Source organism: Maylandia zebra, linkage group LG9 (genome assembly GCF_041146795.1).
Source record: "Maylandia zebra isolate NMK-2024a linkage group LG9, Mzebra_GT3a, whole genome shotgun sequence".
NCBI classification, from domain to species: domain Eukaryota; kingdom Metazoa; phylum Chordata; class Actinopteri; order Cichliformes; family Cichlidae; genus Maylandia; species Maylandia zebra.
This window is the reverse complement of record NC_135175.1, coordinates 14133423-14153216: the sequence shown is the minus strand read 5'-3', so window position 1 is coordinate 14153216 and position 19794 is coordinate 14133423. Positions and strand designations below refer to the sequence as shown.

At 39.4% G+C, this 19794-nt stretch overlaps 4 protein-coding genes across 5 annotated transcripts; 3 read left to right on the top strand and 1 right to left on the bottom strand.

The window, feature by feature from the left end:
• The first annotated feature begins 464 nt into the window (after positions 1 to 464).
• Positions 465 to 4200, top strand: rgs9bp (regulator of G protein signaling 9 binding protein). The gene is made up of 3 exons (XM_004569533.4): positions 465 to 911; positions 2223 to 2529; positions 3266 to 4200. Exons 1-3 carry the CDS (start codon positions 816 to 818, stop codon positions 3637 to 3639), a joined length of 777 nt encoding a protein of 258 aa, XP_004569590.1. The 5' UTR covers positions 465 to 815; the 3' UTR covers positions 3640 to 4200.
• Positions 4201 to 4697: 497 nt separating this feature from the next.
• On the top strand, positions 4698 to 10630 carry mcur1 (mitochondrial calcium uniporter regulator 1). The gene is made up of 9 exons (XM_004569532.3): positions 4698 to 5098; positions 7146 to 7241; positions 7345 to 7448; positions 8954 to 9055; positions 9257 to 9298; positions 9447 to 9518; positions 9749 to 9802; positions 9929 to 10043; positions 10151 to 10630. Exons 1-9 carry the CDS (start codon positions 4846 to 4848, stop codon positions 10204 to 10206), a joined length of 894 nt encoding a protein of 297 aa, XP_004569589.1. The 5' UTR covers positions 4698 to 4845; the 3' UTR covers positions 10207 to 10630.
• A 236-nt stretch (positions 10631 to 10866) lies between these two features.
• dph2 (diphthamide biosynthesis 2) lies at positions 10867 to 14397 on the top strand. 2 transcript variants are annotated; one of them, XM_004569530.4, is made up of 7 exons: positions 10867 to 11008; positions 11269 to 11425; positions 11616 to 11728; positions 12064 to 12284; positions 12423 to 13112; positions 13404 to 13586; positions 13709 to 14397. In XM_004569530.4, exons 2-7 carry the CDS (start codon positions 11276 to 11278, stop codon positions 13834 to 13836), a joined length of 1485 nt encoding a protein of 494 aa, XP_004569587.2. In that variant the 5' UTR covers positions 10867 to 11008; positions 11269 to 11275; the 3' UTR covers positions 13837 to 14397. The 2 variants fall into 2 exon arrangements, with proteins under 2 accessions (XP_004569587.2, XP_004569586.2); XM_004569529.4 differs by having other exon boundaries at positions 10908 to 11425.
• On the bottom strand, positions 14387 to 19086 carry ncf2 (neutrophil cytosolic factor 2). The gene is made up of 15 exons (XM_012924228.3): positions 18878 to 19086; positions 18592 to 18674; positions 18340 to 18448; positions 18066 to 18200; positions 17758 to 17865; positions 17519 to 17578; positions 17355 to 17398; positions 16491 to 16632; positions 16263 to 16328; positions 16054 to 16108; positions 15908 to 15951; positions 15670 to 15818; positions 15478 to 15589; positions 15214 to 15310; positions 14387 to 15122 (listed from the first exon to the last, which is right to left on the bottom strand). The coding sequence occupies exons 1-15, from the start codon at positions 19049 to 19051 to the stop codon at positions 15031 to 15033; spliced, it is 1470 nt and encodes a 489-aa protein (XP_012779682.1). The 5' UTR covers positions 19052 to 19086; the 3' UTR covers positions 14387 to 15030.
• Positions 19087 to 19794: the final 708 nt, after the last annotated feature.

The following is a 19794-nucleotide window of genomic DNA, read 5'->3' as shown; positions in this document are numbered from 1 at the left end:
TTTTTCCACATGAAAAAGCTCCTTCTGCATCCACTGCTATAGAAATATAACCTGCTTCTTCTAAGCATGCATTCAGTACATGGAGCTGTTCAAAATAAGGCCATCCATTTTCCAGAGCCTTCAGGGGAAAGTAAACCACAAAGAACCTTGATAGGACAAAGCAATCTACAACTTTCAATACTCTTAAGTGCATCAGTGTGCTTTCTAATCTGCTTATTAGTTTATCTTTACACACAGTCAATTCAAATCTTTAATTCTCACCTAGTGCAATGTACAACAAATTTCCAACATGCTAATAAAATATTTATGGAGTATATTGACCTTTACAGCTGAGTGAAGGAGGTGTAGCCACTGTGGTGTGCTTGAAGTAACAGAGCACAGCGTCCTCAGTTAGTGAAGGGGCCATTGTGGTAGGCAGCCAGCTGCTCTCCTCTCTGGTATCGTTGATGGTTAATAAGATTAGCTGCCTGTCTTAGCCTGCGTCAGTGCAAAGGGGTCAATCACAGGATTAGCACCTTGCTTAACAGTTACATCATTTTATTATCATTTTTTTCATTTTTCTTCATTACTTTGACTTTTCCCCACTCCAGCATCCATAGCATGTTTAGGACCTGTAATTGCAATATAGTTGCTGCAGGGGGATATTGTTGTGCATCATGCTGCCTTGGGACTGAGTTTGTCTCGACCCTCAGCCACTGAATGAAGAATCTTCCAGGGGAAGAAGAGGAGCAGTGGCAGCCAGGGAAGTAAAAGGTAGCCGGGCCAAACTCTTGTCTGCTGTGGCAGAGTCCTAGACTCTGGACAAGTCATCCCTCATGCCACTTGTAAATAACAAAGTGGGCAATGACTGCACAGTTGGCACAGACAAGACTTTGGCTGATGGGAAGGATCTGGTGGAATCTGTGATAAAGGTAAGTTGCTCCAAGTCTTCTCCTCTGGTCATAAAGAAAGCTCTGACCTCACTCTAGTCTCCTTTACATTTGTCTACTACGTTGTATTTGCATGTTTATGTACCAGTCTAATAGATTTGTGGACATGAATATGAAAAAATGGCTGGGAAGTTGATTTGTACACGGCAGTAATTTCCAGAATTTCATGTGAATACTTGGTATGTAAAGAGTTCAGTATTGCATGAGAATATAAAACGTATGGAAAAAAATTAACTCCATTTGGTTTCAGTTCTATAGCCGTCGCCACGTAAACATTTTACACGCAGAGCATGCACAAAGGGGGGAAAGTAACATCCTTTATTCCCGACCCCTGTGGCTAAAAGTGCACTCTCACTGAAAAGAATTTCTTGGTCCACTGAGTCTGTGCGACTCTCCTGCGTTAGATAATGCCGTGGACATGTTCGACATTTTCTCCCCATTAAAATCAACTGTTTAATTTTAAAGTTATTTTTGTCAGTATGATAAAGGATGTTTGCACAATGGCAGTTTGCATCTTATTTTCCTTGTACCTAGAGGTCGATGGTAGTATTTCTACTCATTAATTGGTGTAAGCAGCCACAAATGAAGCGCAGAAAATGACAAGATGGTGTTAATATTTAATATAACCGATTTTCAAAGGAAACGTTACAATTTAAGAATGGTATAGCGCATCTGTGGTTTTACCGTCACCAGTGCATGCTAGGAAAATGGGCCACTCAGAGTACACGAGGTTGCTTTGGCTTATCTAGAAATAGATCAATGTTAATGAGATTATTTCTAATATTTTTAATGAATGAAACCACCTGCTAATCTCTCTCTCCCCCCAAGGTTAAATGTATCGGCTGAAAGTAAATAATTCTTGCAGTATGATTTAGATCAGAAAACAAAACGTGTACGTTTTTCTGCACTTCAGTTGCTGTTTCAAGCAGGTTAAGATGACTAATGTTCAGCTCGATCAGCTTTTTTCCCCAAACAGTTTTCTTTCAGTTTCGGTACTCTGATTTTTGTGTGTGTGTGTGCGTGCGTGCGCGTGCGTGGGTTGGTGAAGTGTTTAGCAGAGAATAGCTGCTCAGAAGGTTAATGATGTGCAATACCTAATTAAGATTAGTGGTCTAAATACAGCAGGTGATATGGACAGCAAGGGCATGTCCCTACTATGAAAAACAAAAAGCCCATTCCTCTTGCAAACTTGGAGTTTAGCCACCTTGGAAGGGAATTATCTGGAATACTTTTGTTTAACTAGGAGTTCCTGAACTCTGCATATTACCGAGCACTGTCAAATCTTTGTTACAGGTGGTAGCATGTTACCGGCATTTGGCTGCATGTGTTGGTGGCTGCACAGACAGTTTGCAGCTGCGGGATGAGCTAAGACAAATGCGAGAAAAGGCCCTGAATTTGGCCGAGGCCATCCGTCTGCATCTGACCTCACATCTGCGGGACAAGAGCCTGCCCGAGGACCAGCGCAAGGAGATGGAGCTCCTCTGGGTGGCCTTCTCCTCCAGTCTAGAACTGCTCCATGTTGACATGTGCAAGGTTTTCAGCATGGGTGACAACTTCTCCCTAGCCAACACTGCTTCCTTGGTGCAGACTGGCCTACAAGGTAAATGCAAGCCTTTCACATACTGCTGCTACTAGATGCAAGCAGTGTTGTCAACTGAAATCGAACTTTAAGCAAAACTAAGAAAACCGCAAAATAACTGCACTACTTTAGTCTTCAGAGGTTGTTTTAGAGTGAATGCAGAGGAAACTCTATTATTGTATCTTGTAAGACTCAATGACTACACATGGAGGGGGAAGCTTTTTGGATTGTTATGTAAAGTATTTAGCTGTTTTTCATACTCTGCAGATAATATTTTATCAGAATTAATATGCTCAAATCTGCCAGTGTGCTAACATTTTAGAGTATCTCGTGTGAATGTCCTGTGGCATCAGTAAAGGTGAAAAATTTGGACTCTAGCCCTGCATTTATTCAGTTTACTATTATTTTTTTTCTGTTATCATTGATGGATAGAAGTAAAGTGTGTGGAGCTGTGCTTGAGTTGGTCCATCACACTGATACACAATGTTTTCCCAACTTTTAAATGGACTGGTTCAGGTTTTAATGGCCCCCAGATGTTGGATGCTGCTGATTTATTTATTCCTCTGTAGTGCCACTGTGACAATATTACATTAGAATTTTTAAGCAATGAGGATTGCCATGAGATTTTGTTCAAATATTCACATTTCGTTTCCCCACATGATGAAGTGGAAAGCTTCTGCCACATTTTACAAATCCACTATTGAGTTGTAAAAGCCAAAAGAAAATGGAAAGCTAAAATTTGTTTCTGGTAATGCAGGAGGAGGCAGTGAGGTAGCAGCTCGAGCACTCAGTTTGGCAGACTTGAACCAGGAGCCTCCAACCCTTCCTGCTGGTCTTGAGAGCCAGGAACGGAGCACCATGGAGCAGGAAATCAGCCAAATCGACCACATGATTGATGACATGGAGAAAAAAGTAAATGTGTTGCGCTGGATGGTGGAGCCCCGGGGGCCACAATACGCAGACCCGCTCAGCAGCACCGAGAGCGCCTCCCTGGCTCTGCTCAGCATTGACGAGGAGCAGCCTGGACACAAGCCTCTATGCCAGCGCAATTTGATCTTTGTGCTCTTATTGCTGTTTGCAGTTGTTTTGGTGGCAGCCACGTTATCTGTCTGTCTTGTCCTTTTCTCATGAACAAAACCTTATTTTTTATTTTTTTTTTTGGTGCAACCTCAGAAATGCTCTCTAATACTGTAACACTGGCAAGCTTTGCAGGTACAGTAGTGTTCTTTTAACTATATTCTTTGCAATGATGAAAAGGTGACTTTTATTGTAAACCTTTATTAGTGCGTTCTACAAATACTGAAATTAATCTGGATGCGAACTTGTTTGCCATGTCTTGCAGTGAATCCAAGGCTGCCATATGCATTAAACAAAGTACATGACTGCCTGTTATACAATAAAATTGTTTTATTTCACTAACAACGGTTTGAAAAGAAAATGGAGCCAACATTGTATTTTTTTTTTTCCTGACTAGCTTTTGATGCACAAAAGGAGCAATTCTACTTTTTTTTTTTTCTTCTTTTTTTCTAAGCAGCCAGAAAGGCACTTCCTATTCCTTATTGCAACTGAGAAGACATAGGTGCAAATGCTTCTTAATATAGGTGATCATGTATTTTCTATATAAAGTGCTGTAGAGAACTGATGATGTTTAGCACAGTTGCACAATATAAAAGTATCAACTTTGATATGAAACTGTCTTCTTGGGGTTTTGTTGTGTTTTTGTTCTGTAAATTATTACCTCAAAGCACAACTTTGGATCCAAAATCCTCTCAAGTCTTGCATAAGTTACTGCAGGCTGACAAGTCCCCAAAAGATGGCTGCAATACCATCTCACTCCTCTTAGGTTGGTTCAAAGCTATGACAAAACCGCTCAGCCACTGGAAATTATTTTCATATTCATGAAAGAAAAGTGTATAGACTACAGTATAGATAGCAGCAGATTCTCAGTCCAGTAAATCAAATCTGAAAGGTTGAAATATGAATCATCAAATATACAAACAAAAAATAGTACAATAGGAGCTTTATATTCATTCTGATGTATTAGTACTTATTAATTTATATTTTTCGGGTACTATACTGGTACTAATTGTACATAAAATACCCATTATGACTTAGCACCTAATCAATTATGACAAGAGGTGTTTTATTTTGAAAGGCGTGACCGGTAGTTTGACGATTCTTTGTCAGTTTCAATTGTAGTCCGGAGAACAGTAGGTGAAAGGGTCGATGCAGGCGTGACTGTGAAAATTTATCATCTGAGGCGCTTCACAGACGGAAGTACAGCCTTGGTAAAGAAAAAACAAAACTCGCTGTTAGTGGGACACACTCTCCTTGACGATGGTGCTTAAACAGTGCCAGTCTCGACTTAAACTTTTTAACTTTAACCACCCAGAAAAGTGGTATGATCCTCAAGACAGAGCTAGCATTTTTGTGCCTGCAGCGACATCGATTTTCGTCAGAGCCTCAGCGTGTTCTCAGTGTAACCTCACTCCGTCATTTAGCAAGTTTGAGAAGACACCGCTGAGATGGAGACGAGCTCCTGGAGTGAACATTACGCATTTGTCTGCTGCGACATGGATGTCCGTGAGAGGTAACAAACAGCGCTTACGCTTACAGTATCAAACAGTCTTTAACTGCATGTCTGCCACTTCAAACGTCGCCACGACCCATAAAAATGGCAGTTTTTAGCTGTGATGACCTAGTTTACATAAAGTGCACAAGTGAACTGGAGCTTCGTTTCTTCCAAAGACCGCAATCATACGCCCTTCAAAACTAGTGATGCGCGAATCATGAACGAATCGTTCAATACTCGAGAATCACTTTACTGACTCATGAATCATGATTCACAAGCCCAACTGACTCACTGACTCATCCCTGTTGCTGTTAGCAGCAATGTATCTAGCTCATAATTAAAATTGTGGAGAAAAACACAACATCCAGTATCGTAACAAAAAAATTTCTGCTCTGAACTGGAAGAAAAAACCCTGAGTAGAAGCTCACATCAAGAAAATAGCTCCTCGGTTCACAGTAGCATCGCTCTGCTAACATGCTAACAGCACATTTGAGCTACTCACCCCCTCCCTCCTGTGCTGAATCATAGAGCAAACGAATCACTCAGGACTCGCTCCCTCCCTCCTGTGCTGAATCGTAAGCGTAAGCGAATCACTCAGGACTCGCTCACCCCCTCCCTCCTGTGCTGAATCGTAAGCGTAAGCGAATCACTCACTCACTAACCCCCTCCCTCCTGTGCTGAATCGTAAGCGTAAGCGAATCACTCAGGACTCGCTCACCCCCTCCCTCCTGGCCTGAATCATAGAGCGAACGAATCACTCACTCACTAACCCCCTCCCTCCTGTGCTGAATCGTAAGCGAATCACTCAGGACTCGCTCACCCCCTCCCTCCTGGCTCACAGCTTCTTCTTCTTGGTTGGCAACCAATGTTAAGGCGCATTACCGCCCCCTGGCTCACAGCTCAGTTGACATTTAGATGAGAAAATATATATTTAACACATTTAAGGAAAATACTAATAAAATAAATGTTTATTAAGCAATTTTGATAGGAAATTGCTTAATTTTAGAAATGTTTTTGCTCTTTTTTGCTCTATAAAATAGTTGTTTTCTTTTAGAATCATTCATCTTAGCAGTAGGATTTACATGAAAAGAGAAACAAATTAAGTTTGAGTGAAAATGTACATTTTTTGCACTCTGGTCAACTGACAGTGAATCAAATGACTCAAAACCGATTCACTTTGGTGAGTGACTCATTAAAACTTGATTCAGTAAAAAGAATCGAATTTACCATCACTATTCAAAACCCTCTCACGCGAGACTTTAAATGACTACAGGTACTGTGATTTTGTCATGGTAACTGAGTTACTGTAGCCCATGTGCATGTCAAAATAAAAGTCAACTTGTGGACTGTGATGGTGCTAAACTTTGGCTACCTCCATAATAATTAATTAGTTCGCAGGTGTCTGCAAATCGCATACATCTATATTTTATTCACAGAAAACACTGAAAACATATCAGATGTTTAAACCGAGATGTTTCAATATTTAATGGAAAATATTAGCTCATTTTATGGCAGCAACACATCTAAAAAAAACATGGGATAGTTCCCTGTTCCCTGTGGGACTTGATGATGGAGGGTGAGTAATCCCCCCTCCCTGTCACTCCTTTCTGGACGCTGCTGTCTGTCCCTTGGATGTGGGTGCTTGATGATTTTGCTCCATGTGGCCACTGTGGTCACTGACCTGCTGCCTTGGGGGTGGTAGACAAGGGTGGCTTGGACATCTTCTGCATCTGGGGCTCTGCCAGGTGCTGGGTGGTTCTTGGGCACCATCATTATCAAGTACATTTACATAAGACACATATAATCACTTGCATTCTGTTTTTATTTACATTTTACACAGCATCCTAAATTTTTTGGAAATTGGTTTTGTGTGTGTGTGTGTGTGTGTGTGTGTGTGTGTGTGTGTGTGTGTGTGATTCCAAATGGAACGGTTCATTTCAGATAATAAATAGACTGAAAAAATCAAAAGCTACATACAGCAACCTAAACAAGATGTTAATATTTATGTGTATTACAGTGTTGAGGTCATTCTAAAATGCTGTGTTTCTTAAAACCTCTGTCAAAGCTTTCCAGTATGATCTAAAACCAGACGTACCAAAGGCTGAAGGCCAGAAGCTGTTCTTTGATACGCATGCAGTGGTGCGACTCCTTGAGGAAAATGGTTAGTTGTTCGATTAAAAAAGCTACAGCATTATATTTCTTTTAAAATAGTAGGTTGCATTGATTTCATTTATAAGAACATATTTTTTTTCTCTTATGAACAGGTTTCACTACATCTCAGTCTGAAGGCATGGTCAGCGTACTGGTGAAGATGACAAACTCTAACATGGATGTCATTTACAGTGACATGATAACCAAAGTGCAGCAGGTGAGACAGCAGTACAATAATGTGCACTGTGTGCAGGCGTTGGTTGTGTTTCCTCTGTGTGTTCACTCACAAGCCTTTTTCTCTGGTCCCGTAAAGGTCAGTGAACCAGGATCGCTGGGTTGGTCATTGTACTATGAAAACACTGACCTGTGTAGTTAAATACAAACAGTGCTTGTGTTCCTAGAAACCTTTGATGTTGGTGTCCGTGATGAGTTACTTTTGAAAATTCATGGCACTGGAATGTCTGATGAGAATAAGGCCGATCTGTGATACAGCTCTCCGTGATCACTCTTACTGGCTCTTTTAACAATGTTAAGACTGATAGTGATATGGGAATATCTTTTTTTTTCTTAATGTTAAAATTTACATCTTATTATAAAATATTGCTCAAAACCCCCCTTTTCTAGCTATAATATAATATAATATTCCACTTCTTATTAAGTCGGTATTAATGTTAAAAAAATTCCATAATCCATATATCGCTGGGATTTCCAAGTGGCAGCCACCATGACATCGCTTGTACATGATTAATAGTTCTTCCTGGACTTCATATCTAAAGGCCTTAGAGTGAGTTGACTGTGAGGCTGGACACTGAGGTAAGAGAAAAGGACTGGTATCATTTGGCTAAGCAGGGAGGTTAAGCTGGAAAGGATGTGCAGCAGGATGGAAGATGGAAGGAGTACTTTGAGAGCTGATGGAAGAAGGAAATGAAAGAGAGGGGAGGATGGATCAGGAAGTGGAGAAGGTTTAGTATGGTGGGTGTAGTTATGAAGATAATGAAGATTGGAGAAGTGGTAGGTCCAGATGACAAACCTGTGGAAATATGGAAATGTCTAGTAAAAGATGGCAGTGGACTTTATATCAAGGTTGTTTCACAATTTTGGAGAATGAAAGGGTCACGTGTTGAGCTCTACTAACTACAGAAGGATAGAGTTATTGATCCATACCATGAAGATATGGGAACGAGTTGTTGTAGTTATGTTAGGAAGAATAATAATTTGTTTGTGTTTTCCACTTGCACTGCAGTACTGCTTCATGCTGAGAAAGAGCACTACAGGTGTGATGTTTGCTTTGTTTTGATGGAGAAGTATAGAGGAGGAGGAGTTGCTGCACTTTTTTTGTGGATCTAGAGAAAGCATATGAGGACAAAAATAAGAGCTAAGTCTTGTTATAATTTAATATTTTACATCTTCTGGTATCCACCCATTTATCTTCACTAATTAAGGATTTCTATAGGTTAAACCACTCTTTGCTGTATGTGAATGCTTTGCTCTCCCAGAGCCTTGGTAAAGGCTATAAAGTGAAAGATCAAGGCTATCATATACTTCACATTACCATCTATGGTTTGATATCGGTGTGTTAATTAAATCCCCACCACATGCTGTGCCTGTCAAAGCCACAGCGGCAATAACTTTTCTAAAAGCTCTGAATTTAGTGTGTTCCACTCGCACTACAGTACTTTATTTTTATGGTGAACCCTCTAACGTTTTGTGCGATCTTGGCAGGAGATCATGTTGCAGCGTGTGATGTCTCAAATAGCCGCTGTAAAGAAGGACATGGTGATCCTTGAGAAGAGCGAGTTCTCTGCTCTGCTGGCAGAAAATGAGGTAAATGTTTTTTTCGGAGTTGTTTTAAGAAGAAAAATTATTTGTTCGATAAAGATCACTTACTGCAGTGACAGTGTATCACGTTTGACTTGATCGTTTCGTCTGTCAGTAGTAGAAACAGGGATGACTGCACAGTGTGTTTGTGCCAACGATTTCCTTCCACTTAATCTGACTGTGTCAGTGTTTTGCCCTTTCTCCCAGAAACTCAAGGTCCAGTTGCTCCAGCTCAAGGTCCAACTAGCTGTAAGTGATTACTGTGAATGTATTAACCTTCATGAATAGCATTTTCCCATTCCTTGATCGTATTTGATTTATCTTAACTTGGTTGAAATCTCCATTTAGAAAAATGTTTTGACTTTCTTTTGTGTGTCTCTTTTTTACAACGTTGCAGGATGAAATGAAAAAAGTGCAGTCAGACAATATGTTGGATATGAATTTGGAGAAAAGCCAAGTGAAAGAATTGGTACGTGTTTGAGGAGATCAGTTCAATTATTGTTTGGAAAAAAATGACTGAATTTAAAACTACACGACTTTATTGTTCCCACATGAAGTTCTGCCTATAATTATGTTTGCATTTTATGCCATGGTGTCACAGTTACACAAACATTGCCTGCATTTATTTTTACATGTGCAAAGGAGCGTTTACCAATGTCGTATCACAAAAGGTGTCATGAAATCACATTTTATTTTCAGAGAGCAGAGCATGAGAAGAAACTTCTAGAAACACGAACTGAGATTATGGAAATGGTTTGTATACATGCATTTGGGTTTATAGCACACTGCATTCAGTCATTTATTTCTATTCTCCATTAAAGGTTTTTAATGCTTGCTTTTAATTTATCATGGGTCTTTATCGCCTTGCCTTTTTTACAGACTGCAGAACAGGAGCGCTATTTGACTCAGACAAACATGAAAATAGACACAGAAGTGGCTGGATTGAAAACCATGTTGGAGTCTCATAAACTGGATACTATAAAATACCTTGCAGGTACACATGCATGTTAAATATGGGTTGTAGTTACACTTTCTATCTTTTATTTTCTTACAGATACAGCTGGTACAAATAATTGCATGTGATATTTTTTTCTCTTGCAGGTTCAGTGTTTACGTGCCTCACTGTGGTCTTGGGTTTTTATCGTGTTTGGATGTAATCAGGACTTTGATCATTGACTTTGATAATACTTGAATTGTTACTGCATCCTCTGAATGTGCTATGATTTGTTATTTCCCGGGCAGTGGTGATCTTTTTTACAAGTAGAACTTATGGAAGGACCAGCTCCTTCACCGATCACTCGTGGAAGTTATTTGATAAATACATTCATTCATCAAAAATTTCTACCGCACCACCCAGACAGTTTTTTAATTAAATTTTTATTGTCTTGTTTTATGGCTTCTGGAACCAAGTTGACAATTCACTTAGTAATTTTAAATACTGGAGAGAACATAATATTAATACTGAGGCACAAAGATTTTTGTACTTTTTTTGTCATTTTCAGAAATATGTGAAAGATTCTGGGACAAATATTACGTGTTATTTAAATAAAATGTATTATCAATAAATGTAAGATTGATCTAGCTGTTGTCTGTGAGGTTTGTGCTTTTAGTACAGGTGGGCAGTGAAGTGAAGGAAGCTTGAGCTGCTTTCCTTTCCATTTTCAAAATCTATCAGTACTCCTTGAGCATTACAATAATGGGAAACCTATATGTCTGCAACTCAGTCATCTAGAATTGAGAGTTGTAGGAGTGATAGCAGAGAGATTTTTGATGAGGTTGTGAATACCGGACGAGCGAAACAAAAAGTATTTTCTTAATCGTGCCAGGCGAAGTTTATTTTGAAAAACATTTGACCCGGAAGTCATTCCCTCAGCAGAAAGGATGGAGTATCATATTGACACGTGTGTAGCTGTAAAGTGAACATTTATAAGTCCACAAGTAACTCCATGACTCTGAGTTGTGAGTATACGTTGTGTAGCCCTACAAATACACAACCTGACAGATTAGAAACAGCACTTAGTTTGTTTAGAGGCTCCGCGGACACCTATAGGGAATCTAGCTCCAGCTAAGCTAGCAGACAGCTAAACTACATTTTCCGCACTATGTGCTGTTTTTCAGTGTTATGACTTTCGTTAACGTCTGTCAGAATTTCATTTAAAATATCTGGGTTGCTGAATCCAGTTTACTGTGTTTCTACACGCATTTCTACGGGTTCACAGCACAGACATGGCTGGTGCGTTTAGCAGCAGCTCGGAAACTGTAATTCAGCGTGTGGTGGGAGCTGCAGTGAAGACGAGCACACCTGCGGATGACCTGGAAAAGTTTTATCAGATTAAAAAAACCTGCGACTTCATCAGTGAGCATCAGTTTGAAAAGGTAAGGAGGAGCAACATTTTACTTTCTTAGATGTCACTCACCTTTGTTTACAAAAGCATTTATGGCCTAGTAGCCAAATATTCTTAATATGTCTTGTTTTAATTAAAAGCAACTGCAGTTTAAAAATATAAAAGTGCCTAATTTATACTTTATTTATTAATTATTATTACATTGGTTGCCGTGTGTGCAGGTAGCTCTGCAGTTTCCCGATGAGCTGTTGGTGGATTCAGTTGCAGTGGCAGAAGAGATCGAGAGAAACACTAATGCAGAGTCATACATTTTGGGTGATACATCCTATGGAAGGTAACACAGTAGATTTAAGAAATCATTGCTTTAATGCACTCATGCAACACTGTTTTTTTTAATGGTTTTGAGTCATCAAGTAAAGTTGGGTTTTAAAATTGGTGGCAGGTTGCATTCACTGATATTTTTGACAAAAACTTGTCAACATCTCCAGACCTGTCAGACTTTGGATTCAAAATCTCAGCTCTGTTTTTCAGTACATGAGAATATTTACTGGGAGTTTTATTTTGATATAAAAGAAGCATTCGGTGTTATATAAAACAGTGTGCAAGGAAATTCCTCATCTAGTAAGGGTGTTAACTTATTTAACACTTTTGTTGAACTCTCATGTGCAGTTGCTGTGTGGATGAGGTCGCTGCAGAACACGTTGGCGCTGACTGCATTGTGCACTATGGCAGTGCTTGCCTTAGCCCATCCAGAAGGCTGCCCTTGTTATACATCTTTGAGCAAAGAGCAGTAGATGTGGAGAAGTGTGCCTCCTCCTTCAGAGAACTCTACCCTGACAGACACAGTCACATAATCATCCTCTATGATGTCAACTATGCTCATGCCATTAGTAAGTTTGCAGTCACCTTGAAAAGTTTGTGTGATCCTTCGAATTACTATGTCTCAACACAGATTTTTGTGTTTCGATCAGTCCCATCTGTCCACAGATATTTACCAGTATACATTTTTATTTTTTTTCCTCCCTCAGATGGTCTTTTGGCTCTACTGTCACCAGAGTATCCAAACCTTGTTGCATCTGAAATTGTTGTTGAAGGGGAGCAGTGTTACAGTCATGGGCAGATTAAAAGACAAGATGATGACGCCCGTCTCTCTGACCAAGACGATGGCCAGGTCATCTATCAGTTTGGACGTCAGTTCACCTTGAAAAGCAGTTTAAGCGTCACGGACTGCAGTATGTTTTATGTGGGCCAGGAGGGAGCGACCCTGCGAAACTTCATGATGACTTGGAATCGGTGCTCGTTTTGCTCTTTTGACCCTGTGACAGCGAAGGGGCAGGTCGAGTCTATAAGCATCAGCCGCGCTCTGATGAAGAGATACTATGCTATAGAAAGGGCCAAGGATGCCAATGTGGTCGGCATCCTGGTTGGGACTCTGGGGGTTGCCGATTACCTCTCTATCATTGAGCAGCTGAAAGAGACCATCAAGAGAGCTGGCAAGAAGAGCTACATGTTTGCCATGGGGAAGCTGAACGTACCCAAACTGGCAAACTTTCTTGAAATTGACATCTTTGTTTTAATTGCATGTCCAGAGAGCTCACTTTTGGACTCAAGGGGGTTTTTAAAACCTGTAGTGACGCCGTTTGAGATGGAGGTGGCCTGCAACAGGAAGAGGGAATGGTCAGAGGAATATGTCACAGACTTCCGACATCTCCTGCCAGGTGCGATTGGGAGTTTTTCACATCAGCTTTTCTTAAATGAACTCTCTTAAAGTTCTGTATTAATGTTAAGGATGTTAATGGTGTTGTCTATATGGCTTCGTAGTGTAGTGGTTTACGTGTTCTCCAAACAAGCAAAAGAGCCCAGGTTTAATCTAGAGAGTAGACGCAAATCTGCAAAATCAAACATGCGGCCATTACCCTTCAGGAAATGTTTCTATATGTCTGTTATCAGTAGTGTAATGTAGTTTCATTTTGCCACGTCTAACCTTTTTCTTCCCAAACTTGCTGTAGGTGGACAGAGTCACGTATCTTTGGCTGATCAGCAGGACGAGGAGGATGAAAGTGACGTTTCATTAATCACTGGTGCTCTGCGAAGCCACAATCTCCTGAGCAGTGAGCCTACAGAGCCGGCCTATGGGTCCTCTGTGGTCTTGAGGAACCAGACGCTGACCGTAGCAAACACAAACTCAGCTGGTATGACAGTGTGCTCCACCTAATCAACATGCGTGAATTCCTATACAAAAGTAGACACTTATGAATATCTTGTATTACACTACAAGTGTTTATTTATTCATTTTATTATTTTTTTTTTCCAGCATCTTTTCTTGCAGGTCGAAGCTGGATCGGTTTAGAGCAGAAGCTGGGAGAGACACCTGTGGTGAAAGCAGTAGAGGGCAGGAGAGGCATAGCTATAGCCTACGAGGAGGAAGGAACATCGTCGTGATCATTTTTACCAATAATCCACAATGTCTTTGGTAAATTAATAAATAACCTATCAATGTACCAAATGTATAGCATATAAGCTGTATTTACTGGAAGAAGAAAGTGATTATTAAATGTTTTTTTTATTAACATCAGTACCAGGCGGTGGTAGTTTTAATACTGCATTACTTAAATTATAGGAATCTGTGATTCAGTGATTACAGTATTATGACATCATAACCAGACCAAAGGTTGTTACTCTGAACCAGGAAATGACTGAAATGTATTTTGATCTCTGAGTGTTAGAAAAAAATAGCCCAAGTGTCAGATGACCACTCATCTTAAATTATTCACGCAACTTGGAGGAAATTGGCCTTGTATGAAGTGGAAATGTATTAAGTATAAAAATGCACTTTTCAAATCTTATGACCTCTACGCTGACCCTGGGTTTGAGCTTTATAGCAGAAGGAAATTGTAACACTGCAAAGAAAAGAAAACAATTTGCTGACCGTATTAAAATATCCCACAGTTCATATTTTTCATTTTCTTTAGCAAAATAAGTAAAATGCATATAACCTTTGCATTTCATGTGTTTATTTGCTTTACATTGTTAAATAAGAGTGTTGTGCAAAAGTGTGGAGCCGCCCCTCATTTCTGTATTTTACTAGGAAAATGAAGAATTATTGCTTAAGACCCCTTTAAGAAATTACAAGAAAGTCTGGCTCCATAGAAAAAATAAGGGGTGTCTTAAGACTTTTGCACAACATTGTACACATAATGTTCTGGAGAATTAATGAAACTGACTCCATGCTGCAACATCCTACATACCTGTGATATCTGGACCAGGCCTGTCAGGATGACCTCAAAATAAATGCAGTCCTGTTTTTTTATGTTTTTTCTAATATAAAGTTTGATAGTAAGTCTTTATATAGTGCTCTTTTTAAATTGTTACATAATGAAGAAAGGTGAAATTCATATGAAGCCACATAAATGCAAAGATACAGACTTAAAATTTTTGACTAAAAGTCATTTAAATAATGTACATAAGTGGAAATTGTAACATTTTAAGCATTTATAATCAGCTATTGTAATCATCATATTTGGACTTGGTATATCAAAAGAAGTGGCACATTTTATCACCAAAGCAAACAACTTTTGAAAAGTTGTTAATCAGTGTTTTCAGCTTTTATAACAGATTAGCAAACCTGGCCATAAATCACTGGCCATTCGCAGGAACTTCTTCCACAAAGGATGCAGGGAATATCCCAGTATTCCCGTTACACTGCCCTTCCAACCAGTCTTGGTTAACTGAAGATGAACAAATTGTGAATTAGAATCATATATTCCATCAAATTGTAGAGTTTCTGTATGTTTGACGTATAAAAGAATGAAGCTTCACTTTTAGAGAGCAGTTTGATTTTATCCCCTTGCTGAAAATTCAGATCCTCGGGATTTGATGACTCGTAGGAGTGAAGTGCCACCAGGTGAATCTCCTCCTGAAATCCCCAAAGATCCACAATGGTTATCAGTGTAGACGGAAATTATAACAGGAGTGCAAAAACAAAAAGATACTAAAACTACGTCAGTATCGCTAATACTGGGAATATTGCTGTTGTTACTATAACAACAGCAATAACATGGCAATAGATGGTTGCTCTCTTACCTCCTTGGTGTTACACCACAAAGTGACACGCCCACCGCTGGCACGGCTCCACAGCTCCTCCATTTCTGTGTTGGCACTGATTACACTTTGTTCACTTGCCTCAGAGGTTAAACTAAACCCAGTAAAGGTATTCAGTTGTAAGTACAAACAATGCATACCAAACATTCTTGTTTTCTTAATTATGCACTCTACCTCAAGGTGATTGCAGAAGAAGGAAGATTCAGTTTCCTGCTGATTTTCTCAATCAGCATCGTGTAGGGTGACCCACACGGGACTGAGACGACAAAGTTGAAATTGAAATGCACTTTGACGATACATGAATTGTCTGTGGACTGTTTTTCCTGGAAATGATGAGAGGAAATAAAAGAACTTAAAATAACAGCCAGAATTAAACATCTCAGTACTTCTCATTTTCTTTGCGTTGGCATACCTGTCGCTGACGATTTCCACTAGTGACTTCACTTGGAGTAAGACCTTACATAAAGAAAATATGGAAAATTAGATTTTTCACATAAGGCTCAGATATCATTCGAAAATCCTCATTTAATTTTTGTATCCTGTACCAGAAAAGCCAACCTTGTATCCTTTCAGGTCTGGTGGGTGGCTGTCGGCTTGGAGGCGGAGTTATTCCCTGTTTATAGTTGTTCCCATTCAAAATAAAGAAAAGTAAAGACTGTGTTATTTTAAAAGCTTGGAAAGGAAACTACAATGTTTTAAGCGCTGACATTACCAGAGTCATTGATTATGACACCAACAATTGAGAATAATGACAAATAAATGCTTACCTTGTTTTTGTTAGAAGCTAAGGAGATTTCCAAACGTTCCAGATAGTTGTAAGGAACAAGCCCCCTCTGTGAAAGACATCACAGCCATGTTTACTCTCAGCAGACACCAGCAATGCATTAATTGTGTGATAAAAGTACATGATATGAATGCTGGCTTTAGTGCATAAAAACAACACAGTGTACTGGTGTTAAAATTTGTACAATAAGTGGCAGATGTGGAGATCTTACTCTTTCATTGAAGACCACATTTGCCCAGTTGTCAGCACCCTTCTGCAACACAAACACAATATTGCCCGGCACTACAGCCAGCTCATCACTGGTCTCAGGAATAAACTCAAAGAGCACAGTGTGCGGTTCTCCTTCCAACACCCTGTAAACACAAGAAATGTCCACATAGCATCAAGAGTGAATCCTCCCTTAGTTTTGCTGCAATAGGTGTAGGCTGCTGGGGGATTCCCATGATGCATTGAGTATTTCTTCTTCTCACTAACTATGTGTTAATGCACCTCTCTGCACTGAATCATACTTGTTATGAATCTCTGGCTCTCTTCCACAGCACGTCTTTTATCCTGTCTTCCTTCTCTCACCCCGCCCCTCCCTGAGCCTGGTTCTGCCGGAGGTTTCTTCCAGTTAAAAGGGAGTTTTTCCTTCCCACTGTCGCCAGAGTGCTTGTTCATAGGGAGTCATATGATTGGTGGGTTTTTCTCTGTATGTATTGTTGTAGGGTCTACCTTACAATATAAAACACATTGAGGCGACTGTTGTTGTGTAAAACTGAATGGAATTGAAGTGAAATTGAAGAGACATAAGACACAAAGGTTAAAGTTGCCACTATTCTGTGTAACGGTACATGTCTATTTTCAGGTTTTAATTATTAAACCTACACTCTGAGTCCCATTTTTCTCTTTGTGGAAAGCACAGTTTCATAGATATGTCTCATGCTTTCCCACATTTTGTATTTGTACGTTGTAAACATGTATAGTGGCGAATCCACATATCACAAAAACTTGCCACCTACAACATCATTAAATACTAAAATCATTTCTGTTTAAAGAGTTTCAAATCGGCATGGATCCAAAGTGACTATCATACCTCAGAACCTCAGGCTCTTTTGGACGAGTTGGACCATCTTGCACCTATCAAATAAAAAAAAAAACACAGTCCATCACAGACATGGCAACACACAGGGGTATGTAAAGGTTCAGTCTATCATCAAACTGTAAAGTTTTTATAGCCAATAAAAGCCAGCGTGTCACCTGAGGCTGCAATGGGGCAAATCCAGAGAACTCATCTTGAGGAACAACAGAGGCAACGACCTGATGATAACGGGGGGAAAGTGGCTTATAGATATCACTCAACAATAATTTCTCCTCTATATATTTATATATATATATATATATGCGTGTGTGTGTGTGTGTGTGTGTGTAGAGATGCTGACTTTTGATAACTTTATAATCACACTAGATTAGATAAAACAGGCTGGGTAATGAGTCACCTTTGCTTTGCCCAGGTAGTCTTTCTTCTCCAGCTCTGCAACATAGTGCTTATTTGGTTTAAACATCTCTTTTGATTGGAACTCGACCAGTTTGAAAAGTTTCTGCTTCTGTTGGTGAAATTTCAGTGTGAGTGACACTTAAAGTCATGTGCATATCATTATCCTGTCACCTGATTTAAAGCAAAATTAGAATAAACCATATCAACTTACCAAATATAGGTTAATGGAATGAAGAAACTACTACATTTGATATCATAAATATAATCACATTTAAATGGGTTGACAAAAGTGATTGTATCACAACTCACTAGGATTGATTGCAGAGCTTTGTCGATGATATTAAACCTGGCCTCTGTCTTGTAGTTAAGAGCCTTCGTGAGGTGTTCCTGGGCCTTTTCCCAGTTACCCAGCTCAGCTTCAACCAGGGCCATATTGTGGAGAACCTGTGGAGACATTGTTAAGCTTGTGTCCTTGGCCAGGAAAAAAGAATGCTAAGTTGTATTATGAATGAACAGCTCATAACATCAAATGAATTATTTAGGTGTAATGTTCAGGATTAATAATAGAATCAAGAATACTCACATCACAAGCATATAGTATGTATCTGAGACCAAGCGCTTTGTAATCTATCAGCTGGTTGCCCCTGAGTGTTTTAAAGGTTTTCTGGAAGTCCGCTAAACTCTCCTCATACCTTTATGTAGAGACAATAAAGTTAAAACATTTGCATATGATATACTATTAAGCATTTTTAAATCACAACATTAAACATAAAAAAAAAATATGGTCCTTTTTTAAAAAAAAAAGAAAGAAAGAAAAAAGACAGGTGTGTCTTGCCTCTTCTTTTTGTAAAAAGTGATTCCTCTTTGAAAGAAGGCAATGGCCAAATGTTCATCCTTGCGTATGCTGCAATCAAACGCCTGAGAAACAAAGAAACTGTCACTTCCTCTAGAAAACATGGTAAGGTCTACTTCTCCTTTCTCAGTGACTTGCGCTTTCAGGCAGCATATCGGAGAATTGTATTTCAGCAACTATCAAAAGAGTTTCTTGTTTGGACTAATTTGCTGATACGACAGCTGTTAATATTTGTGTGTTTATGCTTCAGCCTGCAGATCAGACATACCTTTTCAGCAGCATCAAAGTCTTGGTCAAGAAGATGGAGACAGCCAATGTCAAAATAAATTTTGGAGTTTGGTTCCTGAATACCCAAGAAAATCTCAAGTGCTTTGGAGAAATCTTGTCTGTTGACGCAAGTTACCGCCTCATCCCACTGGCGCAGAGTGTCCACAAAAGACATGTTGGCAGGTTTGGAGTATACTGAGCTATAGACCACAGTAAGGAAGTTCCTCTGATTTGTACCATTGAGAAGAGGAAGTGTGATGAAAGTCATTGTTGGTGTATATAAATAACACATTACCACCAGGTCTTAAAGCTAAAGGGTTGTCCCCTTTTTCCCAATGTGATGTTACATGACAATTCATTATTTGTGTTTGGTGTTTAAATAAAGCTAATCTGATTTTGTTATACTTTCCCATCACCAGATATGTCATACGTGTGATGTTTAGCCATAGATTTCCTCTACCAGGAATGTTGACAGACAGGGTGTAGGGAATGTGATTGCACAAGAACAACTTAATGATGTGTCATTAAACAAGGATAAGATAAGAAGAAAGACTGAAAGTAATAGGGTTATATATTTATTTGTTTATTTATTTATTGAATCACGATTTGCAGCACCAGGTAAAAACACTTTGAAACAGGCAGTTGGTATTCTTTTTGTTGTCTTTTAGTTATCAGAAACAACTACAACTTCCGGCTTAATGTTTTTAAAAACGATAGTGACCTACTAGTACAAGCTTTGCACTCTAGCACAGCTTTATTAATTCACTTGTATTGTAAATGAAATCAGTTGTATTGATGGGTTTTCTTCTGTTGTTTACCAAAGTATGCATTCTTTACCTTCAGAAGAAAACTATTCCAGCTTCCTTGCTTTGTGGTTGGTTCTCTACCGCCTAAGCCCACCTACGCTGGCTCTCTCCA

What these genes read in the sequence shown, in the direction of transcription:
- rgs9bp (XM_004569533.4), top strand. Translation starts at nt 816, where the DNA reads ATGCCACTTGTAAATAACAAAGTGGGCAATGACTGCACAGTTGGCACA. An exon ending in TGGTGGAATCTGTGATAAAG is followed by an intron (nt 912 to 2,222) that starts GTAAGTTGCTCC and finishes TCTTTGTTACAG; the next exon opens with GTGGTAGCATGTTACCGGCA. An exon ending in GGTGCAGACTGGCCTACAAG is followed by an intron (nt 2,530 to 3,265) that starts GTAAATGCAAGC and finishes CTGGTAATGCAG; the next exon opens with GAGGAGGCAGTGAGGTAGCA.
- mcur1 (XM_004569532.3), top strand. Translation starts at nt 4,846, where the DNA reads ATGGTGCTTAAACAGTGCCAGTCTCGACTTAAACTTTTTAACTTTAAC. An exon ending in GACATGGATGTCCGTGAGAG is followed by an intron (nt 5,099 to 7,145) that starts GTAACAAACAGC and finishes CCTCTGTCAAAG; the next exon opens with CTTTCCAGTATGATCTAAAA. An exon ending in TGATAACCAAAGTGCAGCAG is followed by an intron (nt 7,449 to 8,953) that starts GTGAGACAGCAG and finishes CGATCTTGGCAG; the next exon opens with GAGATCATGTTGCAGCGTGT.
- dph2 (XM_004569530.4), top strand. Translation starts at nt 11,276, where the DNA reads ATGGCTGGTGCGTTTAGCAGCAGCTCGGAAACTGTAATTCAGCGTGTG. An exon ending in GTGAGCATCAGTTTGAAAAG is followed by an intron (nt 11,426 to 11,615) that starts GTAAGGAGGAGC and finishes CCGTGTGTGCAG; the next exon opens with GTAGCTCTGCAGTTTCCCGA. An exon ending in CAACTATGCTCATGCCATTA is followed by an intron (nt 12,285 to 12,422) that starts GTAAGTTTGCAG and finishes TTCCTCCCTCAG; the next exon opens with ATGGTCTTTTGGCTCTACTG.
- ncf2 (XM_012924228.3), bottom strand. Translation starts at nt 19,051, where the DNA reads ATGTCTTTTGTGGACACTCTGCGCCAGTGGGATGAGGCGGTAACTTGC. An exon ending in AAGCTCTGCAATCAATCCTA is followed by an intron (nt 17,866 to 18,065) that starts GTGAGTTGTGAT and finishes TTTCACCAACAG; the next exon opens with AAGCAGAAACTTTTCAAACT. An exon ending in GTGGAAATCGTCAGCGACAG is followed by an intron (nt 15,819 to 15,907) that starts GTATGCCAACGC and finishes CATCATTTCCAG; the next exon opens with GAAAAACAGTCCACAGACAA.